General features: G+C 39.3%; 1 protein-coding gene across 1 annotated transcript in view; it reads left to right on the top strand.

The window, feature by feature from the left end:
- Nucleotides 1–16,742, top strand: part of CFAP58 (cilia and flagella associated protein 58) — a 101,149-nt gene extending 84,407 nt beyond the window's left edge. Inside the window, exons 16-18 of the mRNA XM_014844757.3 lie at nt 3,945–4,064; nt 6,971–7,104; nt 10,765–16,742. Coding sequence (XP_014700243.1) covers nt 3,945–4,064; nt 6,971–7,104; nt 10,765–10,876 — 366 coding nt within the window. The 3' untranslated portion in view covers nt 10,877–16,742. The remainder of the gene's footprint in view (nt 1–3,944; nt 4,065–6,970; nt 7,105–10,764) is intronic.
- Nucleotides 16,743–18,113: the final 1,371 nt, after the last annotated feature.

Raw genomic sequence — 18,113 nt, 5'->3', positions numbered from 1 at the left:
TTGTTGGTGGGGAAATAATACACTATTTATGATTTTCTTCTGATGTTTCAGTGACATATGGTGCTTCTAACCCGGTGACAAATTAATTGACTTAGTTTGAAAAGAAATGGATGTGGCTTAATGAAGAAGGACAGCATGTATATTACAAGGCAGCTGGTTCTGCCACTGCTGGCTTATGGAGACAATATACATCGGACAGCTAATGAGTCTCTGTTGCATAAGATAGATTCTCTTTATAATAGAATTGCACGCTTTGTCTCTAAATGGGGTTATTATACACACCATTGCACAATGTTTGAAGAGCTTGGTTGGCCCTTGTAGAGGGTTAGGAGAGAAATAAATTGAAAAACAATCGTACTTAAGACCGTCAATCCATCAAACACTCCATATTTATCTAAATTACTAGCACGTTCTCTCAAAATACAAATCTGTATGATACACACAGCTAGAATGTTAATGCTGACCAGCCTTCACTTTGGTTGTTTCAGTTAGGTTTTCCGTTGTGAGCACAGAGCAAAATTCATGCATGTTGAATCCTGGCAGTGCATTTCAACCACTACCCCCATCCTCTCTCCCCCTGCTATTCGTACTTCCACTCTCTTAGTCCCTGGAGTTTCATTTGGTATTCTTTCCACCCACCATGAACACACATGCATCACTTGTCCTGGATTATTTAACTCTCAGAGCTTTTTGACTTTGACTACTCCAACAGTTTTAATGGTAATTCACTCAGTTTCTTCACTTTTCTCTCCACACTTGTGGGCCCTCACTGTTCAGTCGCTCAGTTTATCCTTTGGAATAAACCCATTTCAATTCATTTTACAGCCTTGAGAAAAAACCAGGAAGTGATAGAAAAAGACAGGATAAATGGCAACATCGTTCACTCTGTATATAAAGATTGCATGCCTTGTTAGAGGACATGCGTAGGGGGCTCATCTGGATGGCGTAGGCCAGGAGATGGGGGAGCCGAGTCATGCTCTTGCCTCTAACACCCTCTAACATGGCTATAAACCTGATTTCACCTTCTGGTTCCATTCTTCTATTGATGTTGTCACATAGCCTTAGGAATTATATAGCTCAATTTGATCCAGATTCTTTCTGGGCTGTAAAATGAATTCAAGCCCCAGAGGAGGTGTTGCATGGGAAAAGTGACTCGAGTATACCACGACTAGATTTTTGTCTTGTCACACTTTGGACACACTATTCATTCCTGTTGACCTTGGGATTCTCACCTATGAGGTGAGGTAACAATGTTTACTTCCTCCAGCCTTTCTTCTCCGTGTCTCTTTCCTCCATCCCTACCAGGAGCAACTGAAAAGAAGTCCGCCTGTGAAACACTGGAAGGTTCTTGGACTAAGATGGTCTTCTCAGTTTAAGACATTATTATGTCCCAAAACAAATTGCTTCCCCCTCATCATTGTGGGATTCTTTACTTTTCAAGTCTCCTCATATTCTGGTGCAGAGAAAGGTAAACTGAAAGAAACGACAAAACAATTTCATGGGCTTCTCCACATATTTATTACCCTCTCCAAATTGAATCTTGAAGCCTTGGCAGAAGTGCTATTTTTCCAACAGAGCAGGCGTTAAGTGGCTATAGAAAATAAACTCACCTCCTGATATCTTTCTCATTGCTTGCTATATCCATTTACTGGGAAGATTTTATTGGAAGGTGTGACAGGAAGTGTTGTACAGCAAAGGAAAATCACCACTTTGTAATTCTGTTTGTTCAAGTTTTCTTCTTTCGCGTGGGCTTTTGGGTTCCTTTGTCATTTCTGGAATTATTTCTTAAATGGTGAAAATTATTTTGATATGTGTTTCTTCAGAAGCTTTCTCCACCCAACCAATTTTTAAGTTGCATACACTCTTTTGAAAGTAGAGCCATGTTATTTGTAATAAAGTTCCTATAATTTGGTCAGGGAAAAGGTAAAGCTAAAACAAATGGTAACAGTGACTAGTGAATGAATTTTCTTTTACCTATTCTATTTATGACTTTTATGTTCTCTGGCAAAAATAGATTATTGGATGACAATGCTAAGAATACTTAGCTTTGGATAAAAATTAGTTTCCATTTGACTGGGTGTTTCATTTAATGAGAGGGCTTTTACTTGTATTTTTTTTCTTTAACACAATTACCTTAAGGAAATAAATATGTACAGAGGCAAATGAGCAGACACACTAGTCTTTATCAATGTTTGTTCAAATTATTGCAGTTTAGAGAAATGAGAATGTAGAATTGAGATGCTTTAGAAATAAATCTTTGCTGGTGTGTAATACCTTCAGTTCAAGGATCTGAAAACACATTACAAGCAATTAAACTTCAGGATCCAAATGGGAATTCCATAGTGTTTATTGGTTAATTTAAGTTACAGAATTATGATTTGCTTTGGGTTCCTGGGAGGTCCTTTCTTTTAGTTCTACAAATTTGCATATCCTAATTTTCCTGGATTTTTACATCTTCCCTCAAACCATTTCCAGATCTCTCCTTTTCCCATGTCGTATTTCTTAAAAGACTCACTTTCTTTACTTCCTTCTTCTTGTTTTTTCTTCAACCTCTGTGACTTTTGCTCCCAAAATATTACTGCAGCCTTCCTGAGGTCACTGGTGCTGACCTAACAGCCCACCCAAAGGCCATTTTCAGTCCCTCTCCTCTTTCTTCTCTTTACCCCATTTGATGTCCTGACTGCTCAAATCATTCCTCCCCTTTGAAACGTCTGCCTTTCTTGCCTTTGGAGACGTTCAATTACTCTCCCTCATTCTCCTTTTCTGGGGCTTTCTTACTTACCCACTCTTTATATGCTGGTTCTCCCAAAGATCTGGTTGTCCTGGCCCACCCTGTGAGCCATCCCTGGTTGATGGATCCACTCTCATTGACCCACCTCTGGCTCCAACTTGCTCCTTAGTTCTCAACTCTGGGGCTATATTTTCAACTCCTCTTCTAGATAAGCCACAGGGCCTCAAGCTCAATGTATCCAGAACCCAGTGATTACCGGAAGAGAATGCAGTAACAATTCTTTTCCCCCTCAGCCCACACCTTCTCCTAGCCTCCCTACCTCTGTTACCATCACCCTCCAGCCCCACTCATCCATGTTAGAGACTTTGGAGTCATCTTGGCTCCTGCTCCTTCCTTCTTCACTTATCTGATCATTCACCAAATCCCACTGATTCTACCTCAAGAATATCTTCACACCTACCTACTTTCTATTCTAGTTGCCCTATTTCCTGCTTTCTTCATCTTCTGCAAATACTGATGTCCCAAACAGTCTCCTCACTCTATTCTCTGCTTTCCTGCTGGAGTTACTCCTCCAAAGAGAAATCCTGGCGTGGCTCATCCTTGGCTCCCCATTTCCTAAAGGATGTGGTCCCAAACCACGTCCTGTGTGACACACACAGTCTGGTCCCCACCTGTGAGGCCAGCCTTTCTCTCTGTTTCTCCCTCCTCCTGCCCTATGCACCTGCTGAACTGGACCTACCACTGCCCTGTCCTATCACTGAACCTCAGCCTGAAAAGCTCTTCTTTTCTCTCTCTGCTTGGAGAAAACTCCTGTTCATTCTTCAAGGGACACTTCAAATGACATTTTTGTGACATCTCCCCCTAACTCTTCCAACCGGAGTTAGTCCCTCCCTGCTTTTCCTGGCCTCAACACTTTGTGAAGATCTTCCATCATTGCCCTTGTCTCTCAGTTATGTGATTATAAGTTTAGGTAGAGAGGGACTTTCTCTTCCTCATTTATCTTATTATTTGTATCCAGGTGCTGGGCACATCCTAGGCCCTTGATCAGGGTCAGTTTGGTGTATGATTGATTGAGTCTATAGGTGAATGCAATCAGTGTGGAGCTATGGCGTAACTTAGAATGGTCCCAAATCATCCTGACCATGCTGTGAAAGGCACTTTCCTTGTCTTGATGGGGTTGTTTATCTCCGCTTGTGGTTCTGCTCTCCACCAGGAAAAGGAGAAGCTGTATGTGGAACTAAAGCACATCCTGGCCCGGCAGCCTGGGCCGGAGGCGGCGGAGCAGCTGCAGATCTACCGCCACACGCTGCGGGAGAAGACCAAGCAGCTTAAAGTAAGTGGTGGCCTCCGTTCTTTGCTGGCCAAAGGATGGCCACATGCTGGGGAACACACCTGGACAAGTCCACTACCTCGGCACAATGAGGCAGGCTCCCAAATGCCATAATCCACCGAGGTCAGCTTTTTAGCACTCCAGTCCCGGGAGGAGCAGGGGAGGTCTCAGAGCTACCCCTCTGCTCCTAGACGAAAAGACCCCACGAGTCTCCATTTCCTGAAAGAAGGAGGTGAGCAAATGAGGAAAGAGTTGAGGAGAGGGTGATGGCAATGGAGTGGAAATTTGGGGGGATGATGGATGATCTCAAGGTGATTTAGAGAACTTGGATGGTGGGGAAGAGCAGAGGAAATATTTTAACAACATTGCCCACTGAAGCAGACTACTGTGCTGGATCAGGTTTTCGCTATTCCATTCCACCTGAAATAAATGTACACAAAGCACAGGCTACTCCTCAGCCCCCAGGGCCTGGCTCCATGACCATCTGTCAAATAAACAGCCGTGAAAGGGAAATAAAATCATGCAGGAATTCTATTAGCATAAATTCTCTTCTAAGTAACATAACAAGCTCAGTTAAGGAGAGGGAATATTTTACTAGTACATGTGCCTTTTTAAAGTTTTCTCAAAAACTGTGTGTTCCCCCTGTATTTTGAGCTTTAACTCCTAAGTGAGGACTTAGGTATTCTTGGCAGGTCAGGTTAGTCTTATACACACACGCGCGTAGAATGCAGCACATGCCAGCTGAATTCCAGCATTTACCTGTGCAATGAGGGTAATAATCGGTGCCTTTCTGCCTGGGGTAAAAAAGAGGCCACGCTACTAATATGGCACTAATCCTCTTATGGATAGAACGTTGTAAAATCGCATCCTTTTACTTAAAAAAAGCAGATGAAATAGAAGTCTAATTAGAATGTTCGTTTTCAACTTATCACTCTGAGTGTTCATGTCACATGAGTATCCTGAGACATAATTTGAGTTTTGCGTGAGGCATAATCTTTTGATTATTTTCATCCCTTTAAACAATCGAATATTTCAAACAAAGTAAAAACTTATTTTCTCTTTTTCTCAGGGGTGAGTGTAGATTAGAAGGGCATGCATCTGTCTTTGCACTGTGGTCAGAGAGCCACACACAGGGCTGGGTTGCATTCAATGGCTCACAGCAGCCTTTTGTTACTTTAACCCTTTATCTCAGGAAATCCAGATTTTTGCTCTGAATGAAACATGACCCCAGGTGAAAGAGGTTCAGAGATGGGTGAGGCCGAGAGCCTGTCCACCAGTTTGTCCTTATTATCTGGACTCTTAGGAAATTCTATATTCATTGTTTGGAAACAGAGTCTTTGTCCCCAAGAGTTTAACTATCAAGACAGGTTTTCTTCCAACATGAAAATCATATTCTTTAACTCGTGATAACATAGAATCGTTTTCACAGCAATTAAGAGGAAAGAGTTCAGAAGCAGATAAACACTCAAAAGACAAAGACCTCCCCCCATGAAAAATTTTAAAATAGCAAGGGAGAGGAAAACAAATGGAGTTTACTGCATGCCCCTTACCTTCCTTTTCTCCCCTCGGTTTTTGTGGGGAGTGCCCCTGCCTTTGGTGTGCTTTCCATGTTCTGTTCAGATGAGTCAATTCCCACTCTGCTTGGCCAGCCTGACACCAGTGGCCTGTATTGACCACCACAATGGAAGGGCAGATAATCTGCTTTCTTAGGACAGACCCTCACATGCATTAGACTCTCCTGTGTGTAGGGGAGGAAGACATTTCCTCTACCCACTCTGGGTTCTACTGGCCAGAGAACAAATTAAATTCACATGAGACAGAATAACAGGAGAAAATCAAACAAAGCTTTACAACATGTATACATGGGAGAGGCTCAGGCAACCTGAGCAACTCACCAAAATGGCCAAAGCCCCCACCTTAAATATCATCTTCAGCTAAAGACAAAGGAGGATGTTGGGGGTGGGGGGAGTCAGTTACAGGAGGTTACCAGACAAGCACAGTAAACAGGAATAAGATTATTAGGCAGATTTAAGTCCTTGCCTTCTGTATTGATAAGAGTTTCTAGAGATAAGGTCATCCTCCTTCTTTCTGGTACAGAGAGGGAGACACCTTTGCAGATGGAGATTTTCTTTATAATGTAAATGTTTCTTAACAAAGGGTAAGTAAACCCTGCTTCTCAGAGTTCCTTTCCTGTCTGCAGTTTATTAAAAGTAACCAGCCCCAAATAATCCTCATGCCAAAGAGACATATTTTGGGGTGGCCAATTCCAGTCCCCCCCATGTGCATGTGTCAGAGCTCCCTGCTTCTTAGAGGTAAGTGTCCCAGTGCCGGGATACAGAGAGAAAGTGTGAATAGTCCCAAAGAATACAATCCAGAGGTGACAGACATTCAGTACAAGAGCTACCTTGGAAAACACATAAATTGAATGCCTAGTTAGTAGTGGTGGTGGCAGGATGATTCTAGAATAATTTTTGCCGTAATCTTCAGATGAATCACGCTCTCTAGTGGTATCTTTCTTGAATGCTTTTAAAAAAAGCTTTAAAAGCAATTTTACGCTGTATGTCTGGGAGTTTTTCTGTCTCTGCTCACAATGTTCCTTGAAACACATTACACCACTCATTTGTGAACCTGTTGAATGTTGCCTGCAGTTCTCCCTTAACCAGGAGTTGAGATTTCATTTAAGTTTGTCCCTGGATTATGAGTCCTCAGCTCTCAGTCCACTTTTCTACCCAGATACAGGCCTTGAGTTGGTAGAAGTGTGTAGATTGACTGGGTAGACCTCAAACTTGGGGATGGTTTTGTACCTCCAGTCCCACTGAGGTAAACGGCAGCAGATTAAAAGATTTTTCGGAAAAGGATATTGTCTCACATTGTATCTTCTGTTGACGCTGCTTTCTTTCCCACACTAGGTTTTGTCTTCAGAATTGAATATGTATGAATCACAGAGCCAAGAATATAAGTATGAGATTGAGAAACTTACCAATGAACTGCTAGAGTTAAAGAAGAAATACCTCGCTCAGAAACGTAGAGAACACATTCAGAAGTAAGAATTAGTCAAATGTTCTTCTAATTTTATTGTGCCTATTACCTGCTGATAGGAAAATATTTGGTGAATAGTCATAGAGTCACAGATTTCATGAGGGTAAACCAAGTCACAGGGTGAACAAATGATATTCTACAGCTCTCTCACTGGGTCCGTATCAGAGTGCAATGGGTGTCTCATGTGACACTGAGGACCCTCCTTAGGACCTAAGAGGGATCCATTAATATTTGTCCACTGGTGGACCCAACATGGAGCAGAAGAAATATCAGGTGATTTTTTTCCCACACTGTTCTCATGGTTTGGAGATAATCATGCCATAACTATGTTTGCAAATGAGGTTCACAATCAGCTTTGTGCAGGCTGAAGCATATTCACATTTAAAACCACAGGTAATTTTGCTAAGGGGTCTAGGCTTGGTAAAGTTGTTCTTTCTAATAATAGAGCTGTACCACTGTAATTATGAGCAGTTCATGCAGAATTTTCACCTTTGTTTTAGATACACTATCTCTGAACCATCTCTGTGTCTAGTAACTGACTTTGGTATCTGCTGTGGGGTATGGCTGTGAGCTCTTGTTCTTCTAGGAGATGATAATGCAGATGTCAAGTTAACATTTTGAGTTTCATACCTATATGTCAAAGAGTAAATGTTCTCTTCACTTTGTTATCAGACTTTGCCTAATCGTACGGTGAGAGAATGGGCCCAAATGAGTCAGTAGGTTTGAACCTTGTTTTGGCTGTGTGCATTGCCCAAATCATCCAGTTAATTCTGTAGTGGCTCACATTATGCATTGAACGTCGTTTGGTATTTCATCCCCATGGGCATTTCAGGGACGTGGTTAAAGAGGGTTTGAATGCATCTGCCTATGATTCATTAGTGGCCAACAGCTATTTAAAGTAACTGGATGCAAATTCATTTACCAGTAAAAACCTACCCTTCTTGTAAATCAGAATATTCCTTTATTCCACATTTAGATGCCAATTCCTTGGAAGAATAAAATTCTGCTAAAAATTATAGCTAATTTAGATGAGTCTCTCTTAATCTATATGTCTAGCAACTATCTGATTTCAGAATCACTAGTGAGATTTGTTAAACATGCAGGTTCGCAGGCCCCATTTCCAGGTATTTGGATTCAGAGGCTCTGGATGGGCCTCAGAAATTAGCAGTTTAATCGCCTTGCCAGTGATTTCCAGGCACACTGAAGTTTGAGAACCACTGATATTAATGATGAGAATTAAATGAATGTTAGCGTGGAAACACTGTTGTTTTCTTCTAGGACACCAAGGTTGTGCTTGTAAAATGTCAACATGGCTAGTTGCCACGTGAGGCAAGTGTCTAGCGCAGTGGCCTTCAAGCTTTTTGATTGCACACCCTTAGCAGTAAAACATTTTTGAACTTGTAGCACCACACCCCCCACTATATATGCATATATTTTTTAAGGTAAAAGTTTTATTTTAGAATAGTTTATTATCCCCAATTTATTTTAATTTAAAAATTACATGCAAATACAATTGTCACTTTGTAATTATTAATAAAGCGAGATTTTTAATTTTTGAAGATATAAGTATAAATAGACTCTAATTTCTTCTTTCCATTCTCCAATGAGTCACCTCACTCATCTCCTAGACCTCACGCACTCCATTTTGGAGATCAATGGTCTAGTCTGTTACACAGTTACAACCAAGCTTGGCTAAACAGTTGGTTATCTTTCTAGAGCTGGGCCCTGGGGTTTGGCCTAGTCACCTTTGATCTTATAGATTCCCCTCACAGTGTTCTGCACTTCGCAATGGACCATCAACTAGGATTGTACTGCCCCCAGTTTAGGCAACCTGTGGCTATTTAAATTAAAATGAATTACAATTAAATCAAATTAAAAATTCAGTTCCTTAGTTGCACCAGTCACATTTCAAGTGCTTAAGAGCCACACCTGGCTACTGGCCATCACACGGGGCAGCCTGGAGAGAGCTTTCCCTCATCGTGAGAAGTTTTACTGGGTAGCACAGCTCTAGAATCTTCACTTTTATCTGTTCCCTTCTTGCCCGTAAATGCTCATTACTTGTAGCCGCTCTGACGTGGTTAGGCTGTCACTGGTGGTTCCATTTAGTTGGGGATCCATCAACTGGAGGTAGAAAGATAAGTTCAGAGGAGAAGAGCAAAAAAAGACTAACGTCTGAAGGAAAATGTGCCGAGGCATGAACAGAAGTGCTGAGATTGTTTAGCTGGAAGGAAGAAGGCTGAAGGGAGTCATTGTAATGGTCTATAAATACATTAAAAAGATCATATAAAGGAGACATTATTCCCATCAGTCAGCTTAGACAAAGCCAGAAGCATTAAGCTTAAGTTCCTTCAGAGAGGAAAATTTAGGGTATTTAAGGCAAGAGAGGACGGGGGGAGGGGCCACCTGCATCTAACAACAGTCAGGAAGTGGACAAGTTGCCAAAGTACTTGAAGGAATCCTCTTTGCTGGATCCACTCAAGGCTAAAGCTTTTGTCCTATTTCTGGAGGATGGTTTTTTATAATAATGAAATCAATTCTGCTAAGAGACAGCTGGATTGATTAACCTCTACAGGGTCTGTCCAAATGGAATAATTTAGAATAATCTTGGTGGATGTTCTCCCCACACATGCTCTTTTAAAAGAGCAACTCATATAATTGTTACCTTTTTGCCTTCTTTCCTTTTTCTCAAACATCATTTTGATTGTACCTCAGTCCTGACCTGCACCCCCACCCACCCCGAGTCTCCTGCCCCAGACCCCCAGGCTGGTCTAGAGTCTGCAGGACCAGTCAGATTCTTTTCCAAAAGGTGGAATTCTCTCTCCTAAGGTGAATCAGTTCTAGTTGTGAAATAGAATTGGTTTTAGTCTTAGCAGTTTGCTTAATTTTTATTTTTTAAAAAAGATTCCAAAGATGTTTTCCATAGGACCACTAATTATACAATAGGTAATTTGTGTAAATTTAAGGTACCTCTGCAGGAAACCCGAATGTGTGTGTGCCTCTGTGTGTGTGTGTGTGTGTGTGTGTGCATGTGTGTGTATTTAAAAAAGACCCATGTAGAAGACACATTGCAGATTTTAGGGTAGAACTCCCTTTATCTATTAGCGAATGTACTATCTTATTTATCTGTCCTAGCTTTTCTTTTATCTTAAACTATTTCTAATAACTGCTGCTTGACCAAAGTTACAGGAAAATTTGTATTTTATAAATGTCCAAGTTTGATGAAGATACCGTGTGTGGGGATGATAAATATTTATAAGTTTCCACTGAACTTTGGAATACAAAAGTTGATAAATGATGAATTAGTCATTATAATTGAGCCGAGAGAAAGATTCTCCTGACTGATCTTTGGAACTAAACAAATGTTTTCTAAAACATGAATATGATTACAAGTCAGAAGCCTTAGGTCCATAGTTGCTTGAGTTATAATGAGGCCTTCAATCCATATTTACATCAACATTAAAAAGGTACATTTAATTGTGTCTTTTCCTAATTCTCTGTGTTATCAGCAAACACCTAATTAGATTTAAACAGCCACCTTGTCTAAAACTGGAAGCTTTAATCAAAGCAGTTTTCAGTAGCTCACTCACCCTGGGAACTTAGAGAACACCAAGCTTAGGAGAGAAAAAGATGTTAAGGAAGCTAACTTTCACCTCCTCTCTTACAGAAACAAGGACAGAATATCCATGGATAACACCTTCCCGGTGGTCAAACCAACTGGCTCTCGTTTTACTGGGGGTGGATTTCCCCTCAACAAGTCACCCAAGGTGAAGTCCTAACTTAAAGCAGCTGGCTGGGTCCAGTTGAACAGCTCATGAAATTCTCTCTGGAACATTGTGGAGGACTCTCTTTCAAATCCCTTGGATCACAGATATTTAGGGAAATCAGTACTCAGATTCCAGGATGGAAAGAAATGCAGGACTATCATAGTCATGTACATATCACAGTGATGACATTCTCCTTGGTCTACATGGATATTAACAGATTGTAATGATATCTATTCAGTTAGGCCAACCCATTGCATGAAGCAGATCTTTGGTTACTACCATGTTGATTGATTGGAAATGCACCACGTCTAGAATCTCTGTATGGATGAAGCTTTGAATCTTAATTTCTCTATTATAAACATTGGTGCACTTGAGGGTTTTATATATAAAAAATATTTTTGAAATACAGTGCCTTCTTATTAATAAGAATCTATTTTAATTATTCCTCATTAAGAAGTCATTGCATGAGAAGAGAAAGGAAGACAAACTCAAATATTTAAAAAGTGTTTTGAGAATGATTTCTATGTGGAATTTCTTTTCAGGCCTGGAGTATGAAAATCTATTCCAAAGAGACATGCTAATAAATACTTCATATAAAAAATAAAAAAGAGCCTTTGTAGAGATTTTGATCTTTGCTTTGGTAGAGTATGTAATTAAAGTTTAAAACTACTGTAAGAAATGTTTAACATAAGGATTTGATTCAGAGGAACTAAGACTGTAAAATGAGGAATTTGGGCTAGTATCCTCAGAAGGGCTATCCTTTCTAGACCTCACACTTGGAGAACGGCGTTTCATAGGAGAGGAATCTGTTTGGCTTCCAGGCTGCAGGCCAGCATTTTGAGCCACTGTATTTTTTTTGTTGTTGAAGCTACAATTTTGTGAGCACCAGTTCAGCGTTCCCTCATTAAGGGTGTTCCTTCAGTAATATTATGCAAGGACACTGTGCCCATCTCTCTCACAATAATTTGACCTCTGTAATTTTTGAAAATTTTGGGGAGTAAGTAGCTCAGGGATGAGCAAGGACAATGTAAGTGGATTATTCCATTTGTGTTATAGGACCAAGGTTTCCAACGAGAGGAGCGGAAGACTTAATGATCCCAAGATGCTTGTTCAGATTCTACAAAGATGTGGGGTTTTAGAGGGATTTGCTGCATATTCTGCTGGCCCTCTTGGTTCACCACCAGCAGCCAAGCCAAGACAATGATGGCCATGAAAGTGATTTATTATGAAGTGATTCCAGGAAATCCAGTAAGAGTGGAGAAGTGGGATAGGGAAAGGAAGGAGATGAAGCTAGGGTGCGATATCAAGTCAAGTTTCATGGTAGGAGACTCTGGCAGATCTTGCAGGGGGCTCTGGAGACAATGTAATCATGTCTCAGAGTCGTCCCAGTCAGGAGTGAGGGAGCTGAGGTATTTATATCACTGATACCCTTAGTCATTGGCCAAGAACTGCTCTGGAAGGATCCTTCTGGTTTTCTCTACCTGGGAGCAAAGCAGGGTCTGGCAGGTGGGGGGGTGGCCCTTGGACAGAGACCGCAGGTGCTGACTGTTGGGAGTGAAAGTGGTTAAGGGCTCAGGGCAAATGGGTCGGGCAGTGTCATCCTCTGCTGCTTCTCCCAGTGGTCCCCGCAGGAGAACTACAGATGGAAATCAACCTCCAGCATAGCTGGTAACCGTGTGGTGAGCTGTCATCATCAGCTCTTGGTGTACCATGCAGGGATGTGGAGGTTGGGTATATACCCTAGAGGATTTGCTAAGAGCACTTTAAACCTAAAGAATCACAGTGGGGCCATTTCCATTTTTGAAAATCACTGATGATATCTTCCCTCAGAACCAACAATATCCTGTTTAGATGAAAGACTCCTGCAGGTAAGGCAAGGCAGTTATGATACGTATGTAACACTGGAGATTTCCCAGTCCGTTCAGGGACACTTTGCAGTATAGCTGTGGCCAACTTCCTTCTGATTCCTTGGGCGGCTTTGTAAGAGGTTCACTTCTCTAGAGAAATAGGGCCTGTGACTCTTGATCTATCCCAGTATGGAGACAGATACTGGGTTCAAATCCTGGCTCTTTGTAACAGTGAGTTGTTTTGAGGATTAAATGAGTTAGTGCATGTAAACCTAGAATAATGTCAGGCACATAGTAATTCTTAATACATATCTGCCATTATTATTATTGCATAAGGTACCTAATGTTTTGAAATTACATAATAAAAGTTGTTACATAATACTTTATTATATCAACTATAATGGTGATTCTATTCCCCATTTAGAAGGTGAATGACACTAAAATATCCAGATGAAGCTGAATTTGGTAATGTAATTTATAGTTGAATATCTTGTAAAAATGCCACATTGTGTGCCTCATGAAAACTTCTATATACTTTTCTTATAATTGCCATCTGGGGACAGATCCTTCATCTTTGGAAGTCAGAGCTTTCAGAGAGAAAGATCCTAGTGGCCTCGAGCTGCTATCATTTTCTTATTTCTCTGCACATAACGGAGCAGGGTGCTCTGCTGGTGACGGAGGTCCCAGGAGCCAAGATGGCGTGGGCTCTGGGAGCTGACTGGCGGCTCTATAGGCTCAATGTCCTTCTGTTCAAATGCAGGAGGAGTGAGTTAAGGCTAGAAAGGGTGGAAGGTACTGCCCTCGCCTCTCGTTTACGGCGCATCCTGACGGTCCAAGGTATTATAAGCAATCACTATTTAGGTACAGGTGTTAACGCCATTGCCACAGTCCAAAAATGAGCTGTTAAAAACACTGAGATTTGCAAATCATTAAAGATAACTGTGAACTCACCGTGGGCTGAAATGCTTTTAAAATCACAAATTTGAGCTGCATTGTAAAGCAACATTAGGAGATTGTATAGTAGCATCATTTTACCCTGGGGTTTCAGAGTTTCAGAAAGGAGTCATGTTGCTAAACCAGCCATTGACTCTCAACTGGACTGATGGGGAGCCGGTATGGTTTCTCTATTGATAGAGAGAAACGTGATAAAGGAGATTCCCTGGTCATTATTTGCTGATCAGAGCTTCTCAGTGACTGCTCTTATAGCCAGGTTTTCATTGTGCTTACCTCTGGGGAAATTGCTCAGAGCAAAGATTGGTTGCTGTGATAAGCCATAGAGATGGAGGTAATCATGCTAAGAGAAGACGGCCACAACTCTCCTTGTCGTAGGCTGTAATTTTGCTGTTAAATTTTATTCAGTGTTGATAATTATAGTTTGATTTCCTGATTTGCGCAGCCAGATTTTAAAGTTTGACCTAGGCCAAGATACCCATTGGAAAATGAATTTTGAGCAGGATGGCATTTCAGAGACTGGACAATTTGAGGAAAGATACTAGCTTTCTCTTAAATGTAATCAATTATATGGAAATCTACTTGGAACAGGAGCAAAAGGAGGGCATTTTTAAATATTAAAATGGTAAAATAGTTAAAAAATATATCTCACTATTTTCTTTGTAGTAGATAGGAAATATTTTTATGGCATTGTCCATTTTTAACTTCTAATTCAATGCTGTTTTAGTACACCATTTCTCATATCTATTATTTAAAATTTCCATTAGGGTTTTGAGGCCCATTAGAATTTTATAACTATGTAATGTGATATCAATAGGGTACCATTTTTCTTTTCTATATTTAAAAATAAGTTTCTTTTCCTTATTTTAAAGTACCTGATTGAAAATACGGATAGAAACTTAGAAAATATGGATAAGCGAAAAGAAGAAAAAGGACGTCAATAATCCCACCATCTATTGATAACTGTTGTTTTCCTGGGCTAACGCTCTTCTCATTCACATGGCTTGGCTGTGCCGATTGTTCATGCCCAGTGTTTGTTCTGATTGGTGCTTATAATTCCCGGTTGGTAAAAATTTTAATATCACCTATGAAATACTACTGTTTTATAATTTTGAGTTTATCTTTCTGGACACTTAAAATAAGTATATATAGATGTATTTTGTTTTTAAAAATCAAAGATATAATTGAGATATAACTTACATATAATAAAAGCATGTATTTTAGGTGTACAGTTTGGGTAAGTTTTGACAAATGCATATGCCAAGTAATCACGGCCACAATCACCGTCCCCCCAAATGCCTTCTGCCCCTTGGCAGTAAATATCCCCAGCCCCCGTCTAGCCTAAGCACTGATGGGTCTGTTTTTCATCATTGTATATAGTTTTGTCGTTCTTAGAATTTCACATAAATGGAATCATATACTATGTACTCTTTTGTGCCTGGCTTTTTTTTCATGTAGTGTAATGATTTTTAAGATTCACCCGTGTTGTTGTGTATATCAGTAATTCATTCATTTATTGCTGAGTGATATTCCATTATATCTACATAACACAATTTGTTTGTTGATTTGCCTGTTGATGAGAATTCAGATTGTTCCCAGTGTTTAGCTATTATGAATAAAGTTGCTATGATCCTTCACGTACAAGTCTTTATGTGGACAAATAGCATTTCTCTTGGGTAAATACTGAGGAACAGAATTGCTGGATCAAGGGGTAAGTGCACATTTAACTTGCTAAGAAACTGCAAAACTGTTTTCCTAACGGATTGGACCATTTTACATTCATACCGACAATGTGTGTGAACTCCAATTACTCCAATCCTTGTCAATATTCAGTATTGTCAGTACTTTTTCAAGCCATTCTATTGGATATATAGTGACATCACATTGTGGTTCAAATTTGTATTTCCTAATGACTCATAATGTTAAGCTTTTTTTCATGTGCTTTTGGCTACTCATGTGTCATATTTTGTGAAGTGTCTTCAAATCTTTTGCTCATTTTTTATCTTCTTCTTAAGTTGTAAAAGTTCTTTGTATATTCTGGATATAAAGCCTTTGTCAGATATAGGTATTACAGGTATTTTTGCCCAGTCTGTGGCTTACCTTTTCATTTCCTTAACAGTGTATTCTGAAGAGCAAACATTTTTAATTTCAATAAGGTCCAATTTATCCTTTTTTCCTTATGAGGTTTGTACTTTTCTTGTCCTAAGTAATTTTTGCCTATTCCAAGACAGTGCGATTTTTTATTTCTGTTTTTCTCTAGAAGTTTTATTATAGTTTTAGATTTTATGTTTATATTTATGGCCCATTGAGAGTTAATTTTATGTATGGGATGAGGTTAGAGTACAGGTTCACTTTGTTCCACGTGGATATCCAGTTGTTCAGCACGATTTGCTGCAAAGACTGGCATTTTCCCATTGAATTACCCTGGCACATTTGTAGACAAGCAGTTGGCTGTATTTGAGTAGTTCTGTTTATGAGCTCTCCCTCCTGTTCTGTAGTTCTGTGTCTATCTGTCACGATAACAATAGCTATACAGCAAGTCTTGAAATTGGACGGTGCAAGATCCTCAACATTTTTCTTCTCCTTCAGAATTATTTTTTTGTTATTCTAGGTCCTTTGCATATCTCTATAGAGCTTAGAATCAGCTTGTTGGTTTCTACAAAATAGCCTGTTAGGGCTTTGGTTGGGATTGCATTGAATCTATAGCTCAATTTGGGGAGAACTGTCATTTTAACAATACTGAGGCTTTCAACTCATGAATGTGGTAATGTCCCCCATTTATTTCGATCTTTTAAAATTTCTCCCAGCAACCTTTTATAATTTTCAGTGTACAGATATCGCACATATTTTGTTAAATTTATGCCTAAGTATTTTGCATTTTCTGACATCATTGTAAGTGGTATTTTAAATTTTGTTTTCCATTTGTTATTAGTTTGTGGAAATACAATTGATTTTTGTATATGCATTTTGTATCTCATGATGTTGCTAAATTCATTTGTTTTACAGCTTTTTGGAATTACATAGGATTTTCTGTGACCGTAATCATGGGGTTTTTTTTGCAAATAAAGACAATTTTGCTTGTTTCCAATCAGTATGCTTTTTATTACTTGTTTGGTTCTTTGTTTGTTCATAATCACCATACTTGTACTGGCGGGGACTTCTAGTACAGTGTTAAATTGAAATGAGACCAACATCTCTGCCTTTTTCTTGATGTTGGGGGAAAAGTTTGAGTCTTTCATCATGCAGTATGATGTTAGCTGTAGGATGTTCACAGATGCCTTTGCCTTTCATTAGGTTGAGGAGGCTCCCTTCTGTTTATTGTTTGCTAACAGGTTTTGATCATGCAGAATACTGAATTTCACCAATGCTTTTTATGCATGTATTGAGATAACCATTTATTTTTTCCTCTTTTATTGTATTGACTTGGTGAATTACTTTGATTTTCAAAAGTTAAACCAACCTTGCATTCTTTGGGTAAACCCCACTTGGTCGTACATATTATCATTTTTATATATTGTTGAATTAGATTTGCTAATATTTTGTTAAGGACTCTCACAACTATGTTCAGGTGGGTTCTTGGTCTGTAATTTTCTTTTCTTGTAATGTCTTTGTCTGGTTTTGGTATCAAGGTTTTTCAGGCCTCATAAACTGAACTGGGAAATGCTCCTTCTCCACTATTTCTTGAAATACTTTGTGTAGGATTGGTACTGTTTCTTCCTTAAATATTTGATATAATTTGCCAGTAAAGCCATCTGAAATTATCATTTTTCTTGTGGGAAGGTTTTAAATAGATGTAGGGCTATTCAGATTTTCTGTTTCATCTTGTGGCACTTTTGATAATTTGTATCTTTTACGAAATTTGTGTATTTCATTTAACTTGAATTTATTGACATAAAGGTGTTCAAAATATTCTTTTACTACCCTTACCATTGCTACAATCTGTACAGGTCCTCCCTATTTCATTCTGGATGTTGGGAATTTGAATCTTCTCTCTTTCTTTCTTTATGAGAGTCTAGCTAGGAGTTTATCAATAAAATTTTATTCATCTTTCCAAAGAACCAACTTTTTATTTCATTGATTTTTCTCTATTGTCAGTTTTTTATTTCATTGATTTCTGCTCTAATACTTAGTATTTTTTTTCTTCTACTTACTTTGGGTTCTTCTCTTCTTCTTATAGTTTCCTGAGGTCATTGATTTTAGCTGTTTCCTTCTTTAAAAAATATGTGCTTTAAAGATATGTATTTCCCTCTAAGCTCTGTTTTAAATGCATCTCACAAATTTTAATATGTTGTGTTTTCATTATTATTCAGTTCAATTGGTTTCTACTTTCCTTTATGACTATTTCTTTGACTCCTGGGCTGTTTAGAATCATGTTTTTAAGTTGCCAAACATTTAGGTGCTCTTCCGGATATCTTTTTGTTACTGATTTTTAATTTAATTCTGTTGTCATC

The sequence above is a fragment of the Equus asinus genome, chromosome 2, assembly GCF_041296235.1.
Source record: "Equus asinus isolate D_3611 breed Donkey chromosome 2, EquAss-T2T_v2, whole genome shotgun sequence".
In the NCBI taxonomy this organism is placed as follows: domain Eukaryota; kingdom Metazoa; phylum Chordata; class Mammalia; order Perissodactyla; family Equidae; genus Equus; species Equus asinus.
This window is presented reverse-complemented; position numbering and strand designations above follow the sequence as displayed.